The following is a 12819-nucleotide window of genomic DNA, read 5'->3' as shown; positions in this document are numbered from 1 at the left end:
TGGACTTGGTTTATACTTGGGAGAACAAGGCCACATGCCTGACAAATCACCCGGGATGGAAGGGTCTCCCCGCGGGCGGCGCAGGGGCCTGCGGGCTGGCTGCCGCCGTCCAGGCCTCCGCAGGGGCCCGTGGGGCAGGCAGGCCGGAGGCATCCTGGAGAGCTGCAGCCCGCGGGCCAGGGGCAAGGCCGCGACCTCCCGGGCTCCACTGGATCCGGCCGGAAAAGGTCGCGTTTCCTGAGACAAGTCTGAGGCCCACGCTTGGGGGCTAGCGCCAAGGGCCCGCGTTTCCATTGACTTAGAGCAGGTCCTTGCAGCCAGGGGGGAAGAGACCTGGGGGCTGCTGAGCAAAGGGCCTCTCCCCCAAAGGCTCCCATCCTGGGCCAGGAGCCACGGGGAACAGATTTCCTCACCGTGGGCCTTGTTAAAACGCATAGGCTGCGGGAGAGAGGGCTGCTCGCCAGGTTTGGAGGGAGGAGGGAGGAGGGAAGGGACGCAGAGGCAGGAGTGTGGTGACACTGGTTCCTGTTGTACCTGGTCTCCGGGAGGGAGCATGCGAATGCCAAGGCTGAAGGGAGAAGGCGAGAGAGAATACCGTGTCAGAGGTGTCCCAGTTTCCCCTCCAGGTCCTCACCTCAGGGCAAGCCAAAGACCCCGCCTGAGGACCAGTGTTCCCTTCACTTCCCTGGAAGGGCTGGAGCTTGGAGCCTGATGGGGTGATGGGCTGGGCCGCCTGGACCTGGGCTCAGAGCAGGGGTGCAGGAGTCCTTCAGGTTGCCAGTTCCTTCCACAACCCCCCCATGCCAGCCCACCTAGGCCCACCCAGGAGCAAGCCAGGCAGGGGCACCAGAGGCCCAGAGCCCAGCTAGACCCAGACTGGCAGAGGAGAGTGCAGGGCCCCGGGCATTCCATTTGGAGGGGAGATTCTGTGCGGAATGCAAAACTTCAGTGGCAACTGCCAGCCTCCAGTCCACTCTGGACTTTAGGCACTCGGAGGGTCCGGTGGCCTGGGTCCAGGTCTGTCACTTTGGGGAGACAACTCCAGGCCCGAGTGGGGGAATGGGGAGAGCCTGAGCCCCTGCGAGGACTCCTGGGCGTTTAGAGAGAAAGGGAGAGCTGATGGCAGATTCTGAAATAAGGAAGGGGGAGGGAGCACCCATGGCGGGCCAGGGTGCAGCCATAAACACCCCCCGCCCTGGCTCACAGCGCGGGGGGCGAGGGACCCTTCACGCCCAGCTCAGAAAGAGGGTTCACGTCAGGGCAGGGGCTGGGCGAGCCCACGGGCCAGGTTCCTTCCCCGACCCCAGGCGCCTGGGGCGCCCCCCGCCGCCGCCGGCCCGGGGCTGAGGCGGGGGGCGTGCGCCTCGCGGCCCGTCAATACCGATTACATATTTCTATCAATCGCGCCGGAGGCCTCCGCGGGCCCCGCTACGACAGCAAACTGGGAGGGGTCGCGCGGCGGCGCCGGCTCGGGATTGGCTGCGGGCGGCCGCCGCGGCGCGGGGGGATCGCTAATCGCATTCAGCATGTTTTGCACAAGAAATGTCAGCCAGAAAGGGCTATCTGCTCCCTCCGCCAAATTACCCCACAACCATGTCATGCTCGGAGAGCCCCGCCGCGAACTCCTTTCTGGTGGACGCGCTCATCAGCTCGGGCCGCGTGGAGGCCGGCGGCGGCGGCGGCGGCGGCGGGGGCGCGGGGGCCGCGGGGGGCGGCGGCTACTTCGGCCCCGGCGGGGTCTACCTGCCGCCGGCCGCCGACCTGCCCTACGGGCTGCAGGGCTGCGGGCTCTTCCCGGGCCTGGGCGGCGCCAAGCGCAATGAGGCCGCGTCGCCGGGCGGCGGTGGCGGCGGCGGCGGGGGCCTGGGTCCCGGCTCGCACGGCTACCCGCCCGCGCCCCTAGACCTGTGGCTGGACGCGCCCCGCTCCTGCCGGATGGAGCCCCCGGAGGGGCCGCCGCAGCCCCCGCCGCCGCCGCCGCCGCCGCAGCCGCAGCCCCCGCCGCCGGCCCCCGCGTGCTCCTTCGCGCAGAGCATCAAAGAGGAGAGCTCCTACTGCCTGTACGACGCGGCGGACAAATGCCCCAAAGGCCCGGCCGCCGCCGCCGCCGAGCTGGCCCCCTTCCCGCGGGGCCCGCCGCCCGACGGCTGCGCGCTGGGCCCCGGCGGCGGGGTGCCCGTGCCCGGCTACTTCCGCCTCTCGCAGGCCTACGGCGCGGCCAAGGGCTACGGCGGCGGCGGCGGGCAGCCCCTGGGCGCCGGGCCGTTCCCCGCGCAGCCCCCCGGGCGCGGCTTCGAGCCGCCGCCACCTGCGCTGGCGCCCGGCGCGGCGGACGCGGCGCGGAAGGAGCGCGCCCTGGACTCGCCGCCCCCCGCGCTGGCCTGCGGCGGTGGCGGCGGCGGCGGCTCGCAGGGCGACGAGGAGGCGCACGCGTCGTCCTCGGCCGCCGAGGAGCTGTCCCCGGCCCCGTCCGAGAGCAGCAAGGCGTCGCCCGGGAAGGACGCCCTGGGTAAGCGGCGGGCACCGGGCCCCGCGCGGCGGGCACCGGGCAGGCCGGCCCGGCGGCGGGCAGGAGCGGGCGGCCGCCGGCCCGGCCGGCCTTGGCCTGCGCTGCAGGCAGCCTGACCTTGTGAACTTGCTTTTTAATATTTGGGCGTGGGGACGCAGTAAAAATTCATGGCCAGCCTGGTGCCCCACACACACCGAGAGAGACGTCCGTCCTCTGCGCTGGCCTGGGCTCCCCCCGCCTGGGGGGCGAGGATCCCATCCCGGCGAGCAGCGCCCCTCTGGGGCATGTCCCCCGTGGGGCAGGGGCCTGGGCCCGTGGCCTGGGCCCAGGCTGCGAGGCCGGTCCACGCGGGGGAGGGGAGGGAGGGAGAGTGCTCGCCCGCAGATAGCGCGGATGTTTGTAAGGCATCCAAAATAAGCAGCCGCCAGCACCAATAAATAAGCCCATTAACCGGCGAAGTTCGAGTTTACGATCCCCCATGCCTTTCTTTCAAAGTTGCTGCAGGGGCGGGAACCCTTGCTGCAGGCAGAAGAAAGGGAATCCGGCCTGAGAGCCGGGGCCCTGAGCTCAGAGGCGGAGAGGGACCTTTGCGCTTTGCCGGGGACTCAGTGGCCCAGACTGCACGTCCCGGGCTTCTGGAGAGCCGTGAGGGCAGCAGGCCCTTGACCCCAATCACTTTTTTTTTTCCTGCCAACCGCGTCCGGCTGCCTCTCCTCGTCCGGCTGCCTCTCCTCGCCAGGCCTTGGGCAGGGAGGGGCTGCAGTGAGACACAGCCATGCTGCCCACCCCCCTCCAAGGAGGCACCCTGGACCCCAGGAGAGGGGGCGGCAGGAAAGGCTTGTGTGCCTGGGGGCGAGACGCAGAGAAAACATAAATAAGGCAGTAAGTTCAAGGTACCCAGGCCTGTCCTCCCAGGTCCTTCGTTCTGCGAGCAGCCGGCAGCTTTGTGCTAAAACAGGTGTTTGGAGAGAAGGGGATGGAAATGGGAATTGGGAGGGTAGGTGTAGATGGGGGGTCCATCGGGTTTTACATGTTCCTTTCAGAGGAGCTGCTCTTCCTGGGCAGGCGAGCTAGCGGGGTGCGGGAAGTGGACCTCTGGGGTGACTGAGGGCATCCCTCCTGTGGTAGAGGCGGCCCCCATCCACCCCGGGAGTCTGGCACACTGCCTCCAGGTAACCTTCTCCTCTCTATCCCCTTTCCATGCCAGGCACTACCAAAGGCGAGAACGCAGCCAACTGGCTCACGGCGAAGAGCGGCCGGAAGAAGCGCTGCCCCTACACCAAGCACCAGACGCTGGAGCTGGAGAAGGAGTTTCTGTTCAACATGTACCTTACCCGGGAGCGGCGCCTGGAGATCAGCCGCAGCGTCCACCTCACGGACAGACAAGTGAAAATCTGGTTTCAGAACCGCAGGATGAAACTCAAGAAAATGAACCGAGAGAACCGGATCCGGGAGCTGACAGCCAACTTTAACTTTTCCTGATGAAGCTCCAGGCAATGCCGTTTCGGTTTATTTTTATTTTTTGTTTGTTCCCCCCCACCCTGCTTCCAGAGAGCCATCCTCCTCCCTCTGCCTCCGGCCTCTTGCCAGGACCCCGCACCTGTGCGGCTCCAGGCCTCCCTCCCGCACGCCATCTCCCTGGCCACCACATCAGTGCAGGGCTGGTCTCTTCTGACGTTCTGTTTCTTTGTTCGCTAGGTGCTGATCTTTTGCTGTTGTTGTTGCTGTTGTTGTGTTCTGGGGGAAAAGCCATATCGCTCTAAAATTCTATGTAGATAAAGATTGTCCTGAGTGTCAAGTGCGGGCTGGGATGGTTTGGCGTCTGGATCGCTCCAGAGCTCAAAATGGCCCCTGCGCTCCGGCGAGCCAGTTTCCTGCGGGGGGCCGGGCCAGCCCAGCCGGAAGGCCCCGTCCCCTTGTCCCGCTGAGGTGTCTGGCCCGAGGTCAATGGTGCCAGGAGCCACCAGCGGGGCTGCCTGGCCTGAGTGTGGGGCTGTGTGTAATCAGGGGGTACAGGCCCTGGGTCTCTTTTCTTTCTTTCTTCCTTTCTTCCTTGGTAAAGAGAAGGGCTTGTGGGCATGGGCGTACAGGTTGACAAAGGGGCTTGACTGTGGCTGATTGGAACATCGAGGGAGTCAGAAAGATGGAATTTTCCTTCCTCGGTAAGATAGCCAAGCTTAAAAAGAAAGAAAGAAAGAAAAAAGAAAAAAGAAATAAATAAGACCAGGATAAGGAAACTCCTCTTCCAGTTTGTGTAAGGCCTTGCATTGTGGGACTCAATTATTTCCCTCTCCTCTGAATGTCCATATCCTCTGGCTGTAGATAAATAATCTGACGCAGTTCTGTTTATACATGTGGATTTAGTGGATTTTTGTCATAAAGTAATCGTTACCACTGGTAACACAAGACAAGCACACCACAACTCTCCCTATCGGGTGGAGGTTAGTTCCCCTCCCCCCCTTTTTTTCTTCCTTTTTTTTTTTTTCTTTCCAAAATTCATGGAAGCCAGGAGGGCTGGGGCAAGCAGAATAGACTAGAGAAGGGAGACGTTGTTTGGTTTCCTTTATACTGTGAAGTTACATGCATAAAAGGGTCAAACCTGTAGGTGCAGAAAAAGAAAAAAAAAACTATAAATGCAAATCTGTATAAATGTCTATTATTATGAAAAAATTGCCAATCTTGTTTTATGCAAATGCATTCTATCGTTATTATAAATGTTAGTTCTAGCTCTATTTACTTCTAATCTTAAAATCAGAATAAATTAATATTGTAATGCTGCTGTGCGTGGAAAAAAAAGATGATGTTTATGTTCTTATAGAAGAATAAAAGCTGTGGAATGAAGCTTTTTAATTTTACCTCTTTTTTTTTTTTTTTGGACTTCTTATCTCCCCCTTCCACTTTATCCCGTCCACCACTTTTACAGCAGGAGGCCTAGCCCGCGCCCCCTGCAATTACGTTAGGCATCTATTTAAATATTACCTAGACGGTCGTAATTTGTCTGGACCCTATAGCCCTGGTGCCGTAAGGTTTGTCGGCTTTTGTTCAGTTTTATGACTTGCTAGTATATCTGGATTGTGGCTGTCTTGGACCGGTGGTTTCAGTTGAGAGGGGAGCTTCATGGACACAGGAAGCCGAACAGGATTTCTTTCGGGAGCCCCGGGGAGGCTCGCCAAGGCTGGCTATTTTGTGGGTCCCCCTGGTCCTCGATGACCCCCCCCAGTCTAGGAATCCGGGGAGCAGGCCGGGCCCACAGCGCCTCTCTAGCGTCCGAGGAGGCAGCGATTAGGCAGACCGGCCGGCTGGGCTGCCCGGACCCCCTCCCCCAGCTCAGCTCCCCCACCTGGGCGCCCTCCGCGGGGCCACGCGTTTCCTGCGCGCGGGAGGTGGGGGCGGCGGGGGGAGGGGGCGCGGGAGCGCGCGGCCCGGCTGGCTGCCGGGTGGGGCGGGAGGGGGGAGAGCGATCGCGGGGCGCGAGCGGGAGGCCGGAGCAGACAGGGCGCCGGGCGGGCTGTCCCCGCTCCGAGGCTCCGGGCCGCCGCCCGCTCGCTGGGCTGCAGGATCGGGGACGCCGGCGCGCCCGCCGCTCGCTCGCTCTCCTCGCTTCCTCCCTCCTTCTCCGTTCCTCTCTCTCTCTGACTTCCTTCCCTCCCTCCCGAGGTTTCCCTTCCCGGGCCTGGCTTCTCCCTCCCGATGCCTTAGGGCGGCCCGGGCGCGGCGGCGGGCAGGTTGGCGAGGGGCCGGCCGGCCGGGCGCGGGGCTCTCCCTCGGCGGCGGCGGCAGCGGCGGCGGCGGCGTTGGCGGCGGCGGCGGGCGAGCACAGAACTGGTCGGTGATTTAGGTAGTTTCCTGTTGTTGGGATCCACCTTTCTCTCGACAGCACGACACTGCCTTCATTACTTCAGTTGAAATCGTCTCCAGGTACCTGTGCGCGCGGAGGCCGGGCCGGGCCGGGCCGGGCGGGGCGTCCGGGCTCCGGTCGGTCGTGCCAGGCCCGCGGTGGCAACCTCGGCTTTCCCCGCGCAAGAACCTCGTCCCTGCTTCCGTCGCAGGGCTCCGCCGGGCTGCCGGCCTCACCCCCGGCTCCGCCGGGCCCCCGCAGGTACGGCCAGGCCGGCGGGGCCGCCGCGGGCGCCGGGGGCGTGGTAGGAATTCTGGGCCCCGGGCCATTCAAGGTCAGGGGCGCACACTGCCATCCGAGCCGCTCATTCTCCCGCAAAGCCAGGGCAGCCCCAGCCCCAGTCCAGGGCGGGAGATAAGACAAGACCCCTCTGCCGGTGAAGGCTCGGGGCGAGCTAGGAGGAAGGAGGCAGACAGGCTGGATCCTGGCCTTGTCACTTACCCTTCTCTCTGCGAGCCGCTCTCCGCTCCCAGCCGTCGCCTTTGACTCCTTTCTTCCTTCTTTCTTTCCTTCCTTCCCTCTCCCCTCTTTCTTCTCCGTCTTCTTTTCTTCTTCCCTTCTTTCCTTCAGCTTTGTTTATTTTCTTTGATCTCTCTGTGTCCATTTCCCTCCCTATCTCCATTTCCTCTGCGCCCCAGCTCTTCCTTCTGGCGGGACCTCGAGCTGGCTTGGGAAGAGCCAGGGTGGTGGCTGTCTTTTATTTTTATTGTTTCTTCTCTGTGCACTCAAGTAGAGATCGCGTTGTGACAGGGAATGGTGCGCAGACACGGCCTCGGTTACGATCACGACCGGATGGCGGCGGCCTTGCGTTCCTGCTCGGTCGGGCAGCAGCAGCCCCGAGATCCGACTGCGGAGCGCTCCGGCTCCCGGGGTTTTCGCAAGGACGCCTTCGCCAGCTTCACTGGAGGCCTGAGGCCCGGCCTGGGCTGAGGCTCAGTCAGGCTCTCGGAGCTTCCTAGGCTCTGGGGCCCGTAGGTCTCAGCCCCGGCTCTAACCGCGATAAGGGGGCCGCGCCAGGGCAAAGATAGGCTGCTTGCTTGCCAGGAGCTTCTATCCGGTTCAGAGTCAGGGCATGTTGGATATGGCATCCTTGTGCGGAAGACTGCTGGAGAAGGGGACCCTTCTCGCAACCGTGTTTCAAATAACTGGGGACAGGAATTCTAAGTCCCCGAACCATTGGGATACGAAGTTGAGTCCCTATTCCACGAGGTACTGGAAGCCAGGCGGAGGAGTTTCATGTTTCCTGGGAGGCTGAAACCATCCTCCATCCCTCTCCAGTCCCCACTGGCACCGCACGAGGGGCCTTCAGGCTGTTTCTTTCCAGCAGGACTGCTCAGCTTTGGGCCCAGGAACTGTTTTCACTGCTTAGCCCCAGTCCAGGAACTGTTCTTAACGCTTAGCCCCGGCCCTGGGTCCTGTTATCCAAAAGGCCCACATGGATGTACCCTCAACCCCTCTCTGCCATTTTCAGGACCTGAGTATTGGGTTTGTTTTGGAGGCCAAGGTTTTAGAACTCTGGGCAAAAAGAGATGGTTCGCAACCACTCCCATTTATTCTTTCTTTATGCGCACACAATCCCTTTTCCTTCCAAAATAAAAGCAGACACAAAAACCCGAAGGGTCTCTCCTCAAACCTCTGGGCTGAAGAGGGATACTTTTGGTTTGGGGATCCCCTTACCCCATTTTAGGCACCAGTGAGGATTAGTTAACACTCAAGCCCTGCTAATTTCTTAGTAGCTGTCCTATTTGGGGGGCTAAAGCTATTTATAGGACAGTCTTTCTATTTAAAGTACTATAAATAATTCGTGTCTTCTTTGGGTACAAAAAGTGGGAAAGGCAGCCGGTTTGCGGACAATTACAATTAGGAATGAAGGTTTCCTCTGGGTTAATTTTCTTAATGAAAATCTGAGAGGTTCCCCGAACTGCGGGGACTTGGGGGCACCTTGGGCTGTGGAGGGGATGGGAATGGAGGGGAGGACTCTATAAGCAAAGGACAAATATTAGTGGGGGAGGGAACTGAGGTGGCCAGGACCGCCAGGCCAGCGGTAGGAATTTATTGTGTTGGTCACTTCCCCCTTCCTCCCTTCTTCCGGTGGCCAGGGACCGGGTTGGTCTCCCTGTGTCTTTTCAGCTGGGGGAGAGCCTGGCATTGGGGGTGCCCATTGGGGATAGGGGTGTATCCGGGTTTGGGGAGGGGTTGCTGGGGCTGTTGGGGAGGATGGAGGCAAAAACACAAGAGATGGAAGCAGCCCAGGGAAGTGGGCTAATGAGAAACACACTCTTGCAGGCACAGTGTTCACACGTGAATTTAATTACCCCGTTTTTAGGAGTCGCTGCTTCCCGTTCGTATTTGGTGGGTTTTTTCCTTCCTTCCAATTAACAAAGAGGCGAGGCCCTTTAATTTACCCCTAAGAGGCTCCGAGGGTGGAAAGCACCCTCCTCCATTTGGCCAAGCTGGGATGGGATTAAAGTCAATGCCCCATGCCCCTCCCGGTTCAGTTCTGGCCCTGGACTTGAGCTGTGGCCGCCTCACGACTTCGATGAGCTGTGGGTTAGCCAGGCGGCCCGCCAAGGGACAGTGGCCTGGAGGGAGGAGGGAGGGAGGGAGGGAAGGAAGGAAGGAAGGAAGGAAGGAAGGAAGGAAGGAAGGAAGGCAGGAGGGAGGGAAGGAGGGAGGGAGGGAGGGAGGGAGGGAGGGAGGGAGGGAGGGAGGAAGGGGACCCAAAGCCTTCCTACGGGGGGCCCTGAGACCAGCCTCTCCAGAGCGGGCCTCCTGGCTTCTGAGCTGCCAGGTCGCTTAGGCCGAATTCGCCTGTTACTGATGCTGCCTCGTAGGGGTTTTATTTTATTTCATTTTTGCAGCTCGGGTTAGGGGAGTGCGAGTAGCAGAACTCAGCATTCGGGCCTCGGAGGAGGTCGGAGCAGGGGCTGGGGTGCCAGCCCTGCCAAGGGGGAAAGGGGATGGTGGACCGCACGGGCTAACCCGGCCCCCAAACCCTGGGTCGGGCTGGCCGGCTGCTCCGCCGTAGGAGGCTCGCCGGAGGCTCAGCGGTCCATGGGGGAGCTGCCCGACACCCTGCGATCCGGTGAGGCGGATCCCGGCCCCCCACAGGCTGTGTCCTGGCGTGGCCTGGCCCTGCCCCGCGCGCCGGGCAGGGCCAGGCGGCTCCGTCTGGGAAGGCGGCCGCGTTGAATTTGACTTTCGGATCCGCCGGGTACAGTCGCCTCTCCGGGGACCGCGGGGGGACTATTTACGGGGAGCCCGCCGACCCAACACCACGGTCTAATTTACCCTTCCCGGGTCCTCGTAAATTTTTACAACTGGGAGCCGCGGCGAGGTAAACGGATCCGCGGGTTGTTCCCAACTTCCCCCCGGCCCGCGTGGCTCCCGACACAATAACTCCTCCCGCAATATAAATACAGATTTAAATACAGTGGAGCGAGAATGCGATTTGGCTGCCTTCTTTACGGCTCCCATTATTGTCTAATTTTATGTGAGGGGCTCCGCCGACCCCGCGCCTCGCCGATGGCGTGATTAATTGTGATATAAAATAGTCCGTGTGCCTGGCGGTGGCGGTGGCGGTGCGGAGGGCGGGAGGGGGGCTGTCCGGAGGCCAGGCCAGATTTGATCTTTTAATCTTCGTTGGCCACAATTAAAACAAACCCGATCGCGGAGCGCCGCGGCGGATCCCTTTGCATAAAAAACATATGGCTCTCGCCATAAAAAATTATGACGGCAGCGCCGCGGCCGGGCGGCGTGCGGAGTGATTTACGCGTTATTGTTCTGCCCGCGGCCACGTGACGCGCGCGGCCAATGGGGGCGCGGCCGCCGCGCTTATTAGGTGGCGGGGCGCCCCTCCCCGCGCCGCCAAGTTGTTGCATGGACCCCGCACTTTCCTAATTTCCGCGGGCCGGGCGGCCGGGCGGGCGGCGATGGCCACCACGGGCGCCCTGGGCAGCTACTACGTGGACTCCTTCCTGCTGGGCGCCGCCGCCGACGCCCCGGACGAGCTGGGCGCCGCGGGCCGCTACGCCGCGGGGGCCCTGGGCCAGCCCCCCCGGCCGGCGGCCGCCCTGGCCGAGCACCCCGACTTCAGCCCCTGCAGCTTCCAGCCCAAGGCGGCGGTGTTCGGGGCCTCCTGGAACCCGGTGCACGCCGCCGCGGGCGCCCCCGCCGTGCCCCCGGTGCCCGCCGTCTACCACCACCACCACCACCACCACCACCCCTATGGGCACCCCCAGGCGCCCGTGGCAGCGGCGGCGGCGCCGGATGGCAGGTACATGCGCTCCTGGCTGGAGCCCACGCCCGGCGCGCTCTCCTTCGCGGGCTTGCCCTCCAGCCGGCCTTACGGCGTTAAACCTGAACCGCCGCCGCAGGCCAGGAGGGCTGACTGTCCCACGCTTGACACGCACACTCTGTCCCTCACTGACTATGCTTGTGGTTCTCCTCCAGTTGATAGAGAAAAACAGCCCTGTGGCGGCGAAGGCGCCTTCTCCGAAAGCAATGCCGAGAGTGAGAGCGGCGGAGACAAGCCCCCCATCGACCCCAGTAAGTGTCTCCTCCCTCCAAACCGGCCGCCGCCGCCGCCGCCGCCTCCACGCTGGCCTCCCGGATCTGCCAGCCCGCCAGCTGTCTCTGGAGCCCGCCTTGGCACGCCCGGGAGCCTCCCGAGCGGAGGCCCGGAGCCAGAAGCCGCTGTTTGGGATGGATGCCTCCTCGGACGGAGGCCCCAAGTCCACAGCCCTTGGCCGAGCGGCCCGCCGGGCTGGGGAGGAGGTGGCTGCTGCCAGACAGGGGGCGGGGCGGGTGCTGCGGCGGAGCCCAGACCGGCTGCCCTCTCGCTGCTGCCCCGGACCAGGACCGAGATCCTTTGGGCCGTTGTTCTTCGAAAGCAGAGTCTTTTGTGACTAAATCCCCCGGAGCGGTGGCTGCCTGTAGCCGCCGGGAGGCCGGGAAGGCGGCCGGTTCCCTCCACGGCTTGTCTTCTGCCGCTGGCGGTGTAAATCCTGCCCCAGAGGAGGCTGCAAGCTAGCGGGCCAGGAGGGTCCGGGCCAGATTATTCTAACAAACTGGGGGAGCGATCGCCGGCCTTAGGGCGTCCAGGGGCCGAATGCTGCCGAGGCCTGCCCGCCCCACGGCCCTCCAGGAAGGTCTGCGGGGGGTGGGAGACTGGAAGGAGAGGAGGGGAAGGGAGCACACGGAGTTATTTCCAGGGAGCCAAGAGTATGAGTCTTGCTACACGAATGCAGGGCGGCAGGGCTTCCCCTGCCTGGCAAGGAGGAGATCTATTTTCACATTTCGCTTTTCACACACACTGTGCGGGGAGGTGGGTAGGGAGAGGACAGAGCGGGAGCACCGAGGAGGAGAATGGAGGGCCTCCGAGGGGAGGGAGTGGAGGTTTTACTGCGCACGATTGTAAGTGACCGTCCAGCGTCTGTCTGCCAGGGTCCATTGTGTCCCAGGCTCTGCCGCCTCCGTCCCCACCAACTCAGCAGCGGCCCGAGGCCCCGAGATTCCCCAGCCCCCAGCCCAGGTGGGGGTGTGCTTCTCCTTCTAAATCCCATTTCTCTCCGCCCCCCCCCCAACCTCCCCAGGCAACCCGGCTGCCAACTGGCTCCATGCGCGCTCCACGCGGAAGAAGCGCTGCCCCTACACCAAGCACCAGACGCTGGAGCTGGAGAAGGAGTTTCTGTTCAACATGTACCTCACCAGGGACCGCAGGTACGAGGTGGCCCGGCTGCTCAACTTGACTGAAAGGCAGGTCAAGATCTGGTTCCAGAACCGCAGGATGAAAATGAAGAAGATCAACAAGGACCGAGCAAAAGACGAGTGATGCCACTTTGAGTTCATTTTGAAAACAGATGGAGCGAGAGGGCAAGAGAAAGGACTGCCTGTCCCCTTCTCTCCTGCCCCCCCCCCCAAGCCTCCAGCACCCGCACAAAGCGGCCAAACTCCAGCCCTCCTCTCCCGGGCAAACCTTTCTCAGGCTGGCTCCTTGGCCTGCCGCTTTCCTGGAGGAGGCATTGTAAGCTTCCGGTTTTCTGTTAAGACAAACAAATAAATAAAAATAAAAGGAGGAGGAGGAGGAAGAAGAGAAGAGAAGAAGAAGAAGAAGAAGAAGAAGAAGAAGAAGAAGAAGAAGAGGAGGAGGAGGAAGGAGGGGAGGAGAAGGAGGAGGAAGAAGGCAGCATTAGCGCCGATGGCTGTGTGTGTGTACGCGAGCTTGTATATATTTTATAAAATCTACCTGTTCCTGACTTAAACAAACAAATGAAAAAAAAAAACTACCTTTTTATAATGCACAACTGTTGGCTGCGGGCTGTCTAGATTGTAGTCTGTGTAGTTAATTTAATTTTCTCTTTGTTCGGCAGAGCGATCTGCCCAGATACTTGAACACTGTGTTTTATTGTGG

General features: G+C 62.0%; 2 protein-coding genes across 2 annotated transcripts; both read left to right on the top strand.

Moving 5' to 3' along the window:
• Positions 1 to 407: 407 nt before the first annotated feature.
• Positions 408 to 5350, top strand: HOXA10 (homeobox A10). Its single transcript, XM_036453867.2, has 2 exons — positions 408 to 2509; positions 3717 to 5350. Exons 1-2 carry the CDS (start codon positions 1543 to 1545, stop codon positions 3989 to 3991), a joined length of 1242 nt encoding a protein of 413 aa, XP_036309760.1. The 5' UTR covers positions 408 to 1542; the 3' UTR covers positions 3992 to 5350.
• A 3737-nt stretch (positions 5351 to 9087) lies between these two features.
• HOXA9 (homeobox A9) lies at positions 9088 to 12461 on the top strand. The gene is made up of 2 exons (XM_036453873.2): positions 9088 to 10955; positions 12002 to 12461. Exons 1-2 carry the CDS (start codon positions 10340 to 10342, stop codon positions 12238 to 12240), a joined length of 855 nt encoding a protein of 284 aa, XP_036309766.1. The 5' UTR covers positions 9088 to 10339; the 3' UTR covers positions 12241 to 12461.
• Positions 12462 to 12819: the final 358 nt, after the last annotated feature.

The sequence above is a fragment of the Pipistrellus kuhlii genome, unplaced genomic scaffold (assembly GCF_014108245.1).
Source record: "Pipistrellus kuhlii isolate mPipKuh1 unplaced genomic scaffold, mPipKuh1.p scaffold_m20_p_26, whole genome shotgun sequence".
In the NCBI taxonomy this organism is placed as follows: domain Eukaryota; kingdom Metazoa; phylum Chordata; class Mammalia; order Chiroptera; family Vespertilionidae; genus Pipistrellus; species Pipistrellus kuhlii.
Note: the sequence above shows the minus strand (reverse complement) of the source record. Positions and strands in the feature narration are given on the sequence as shown.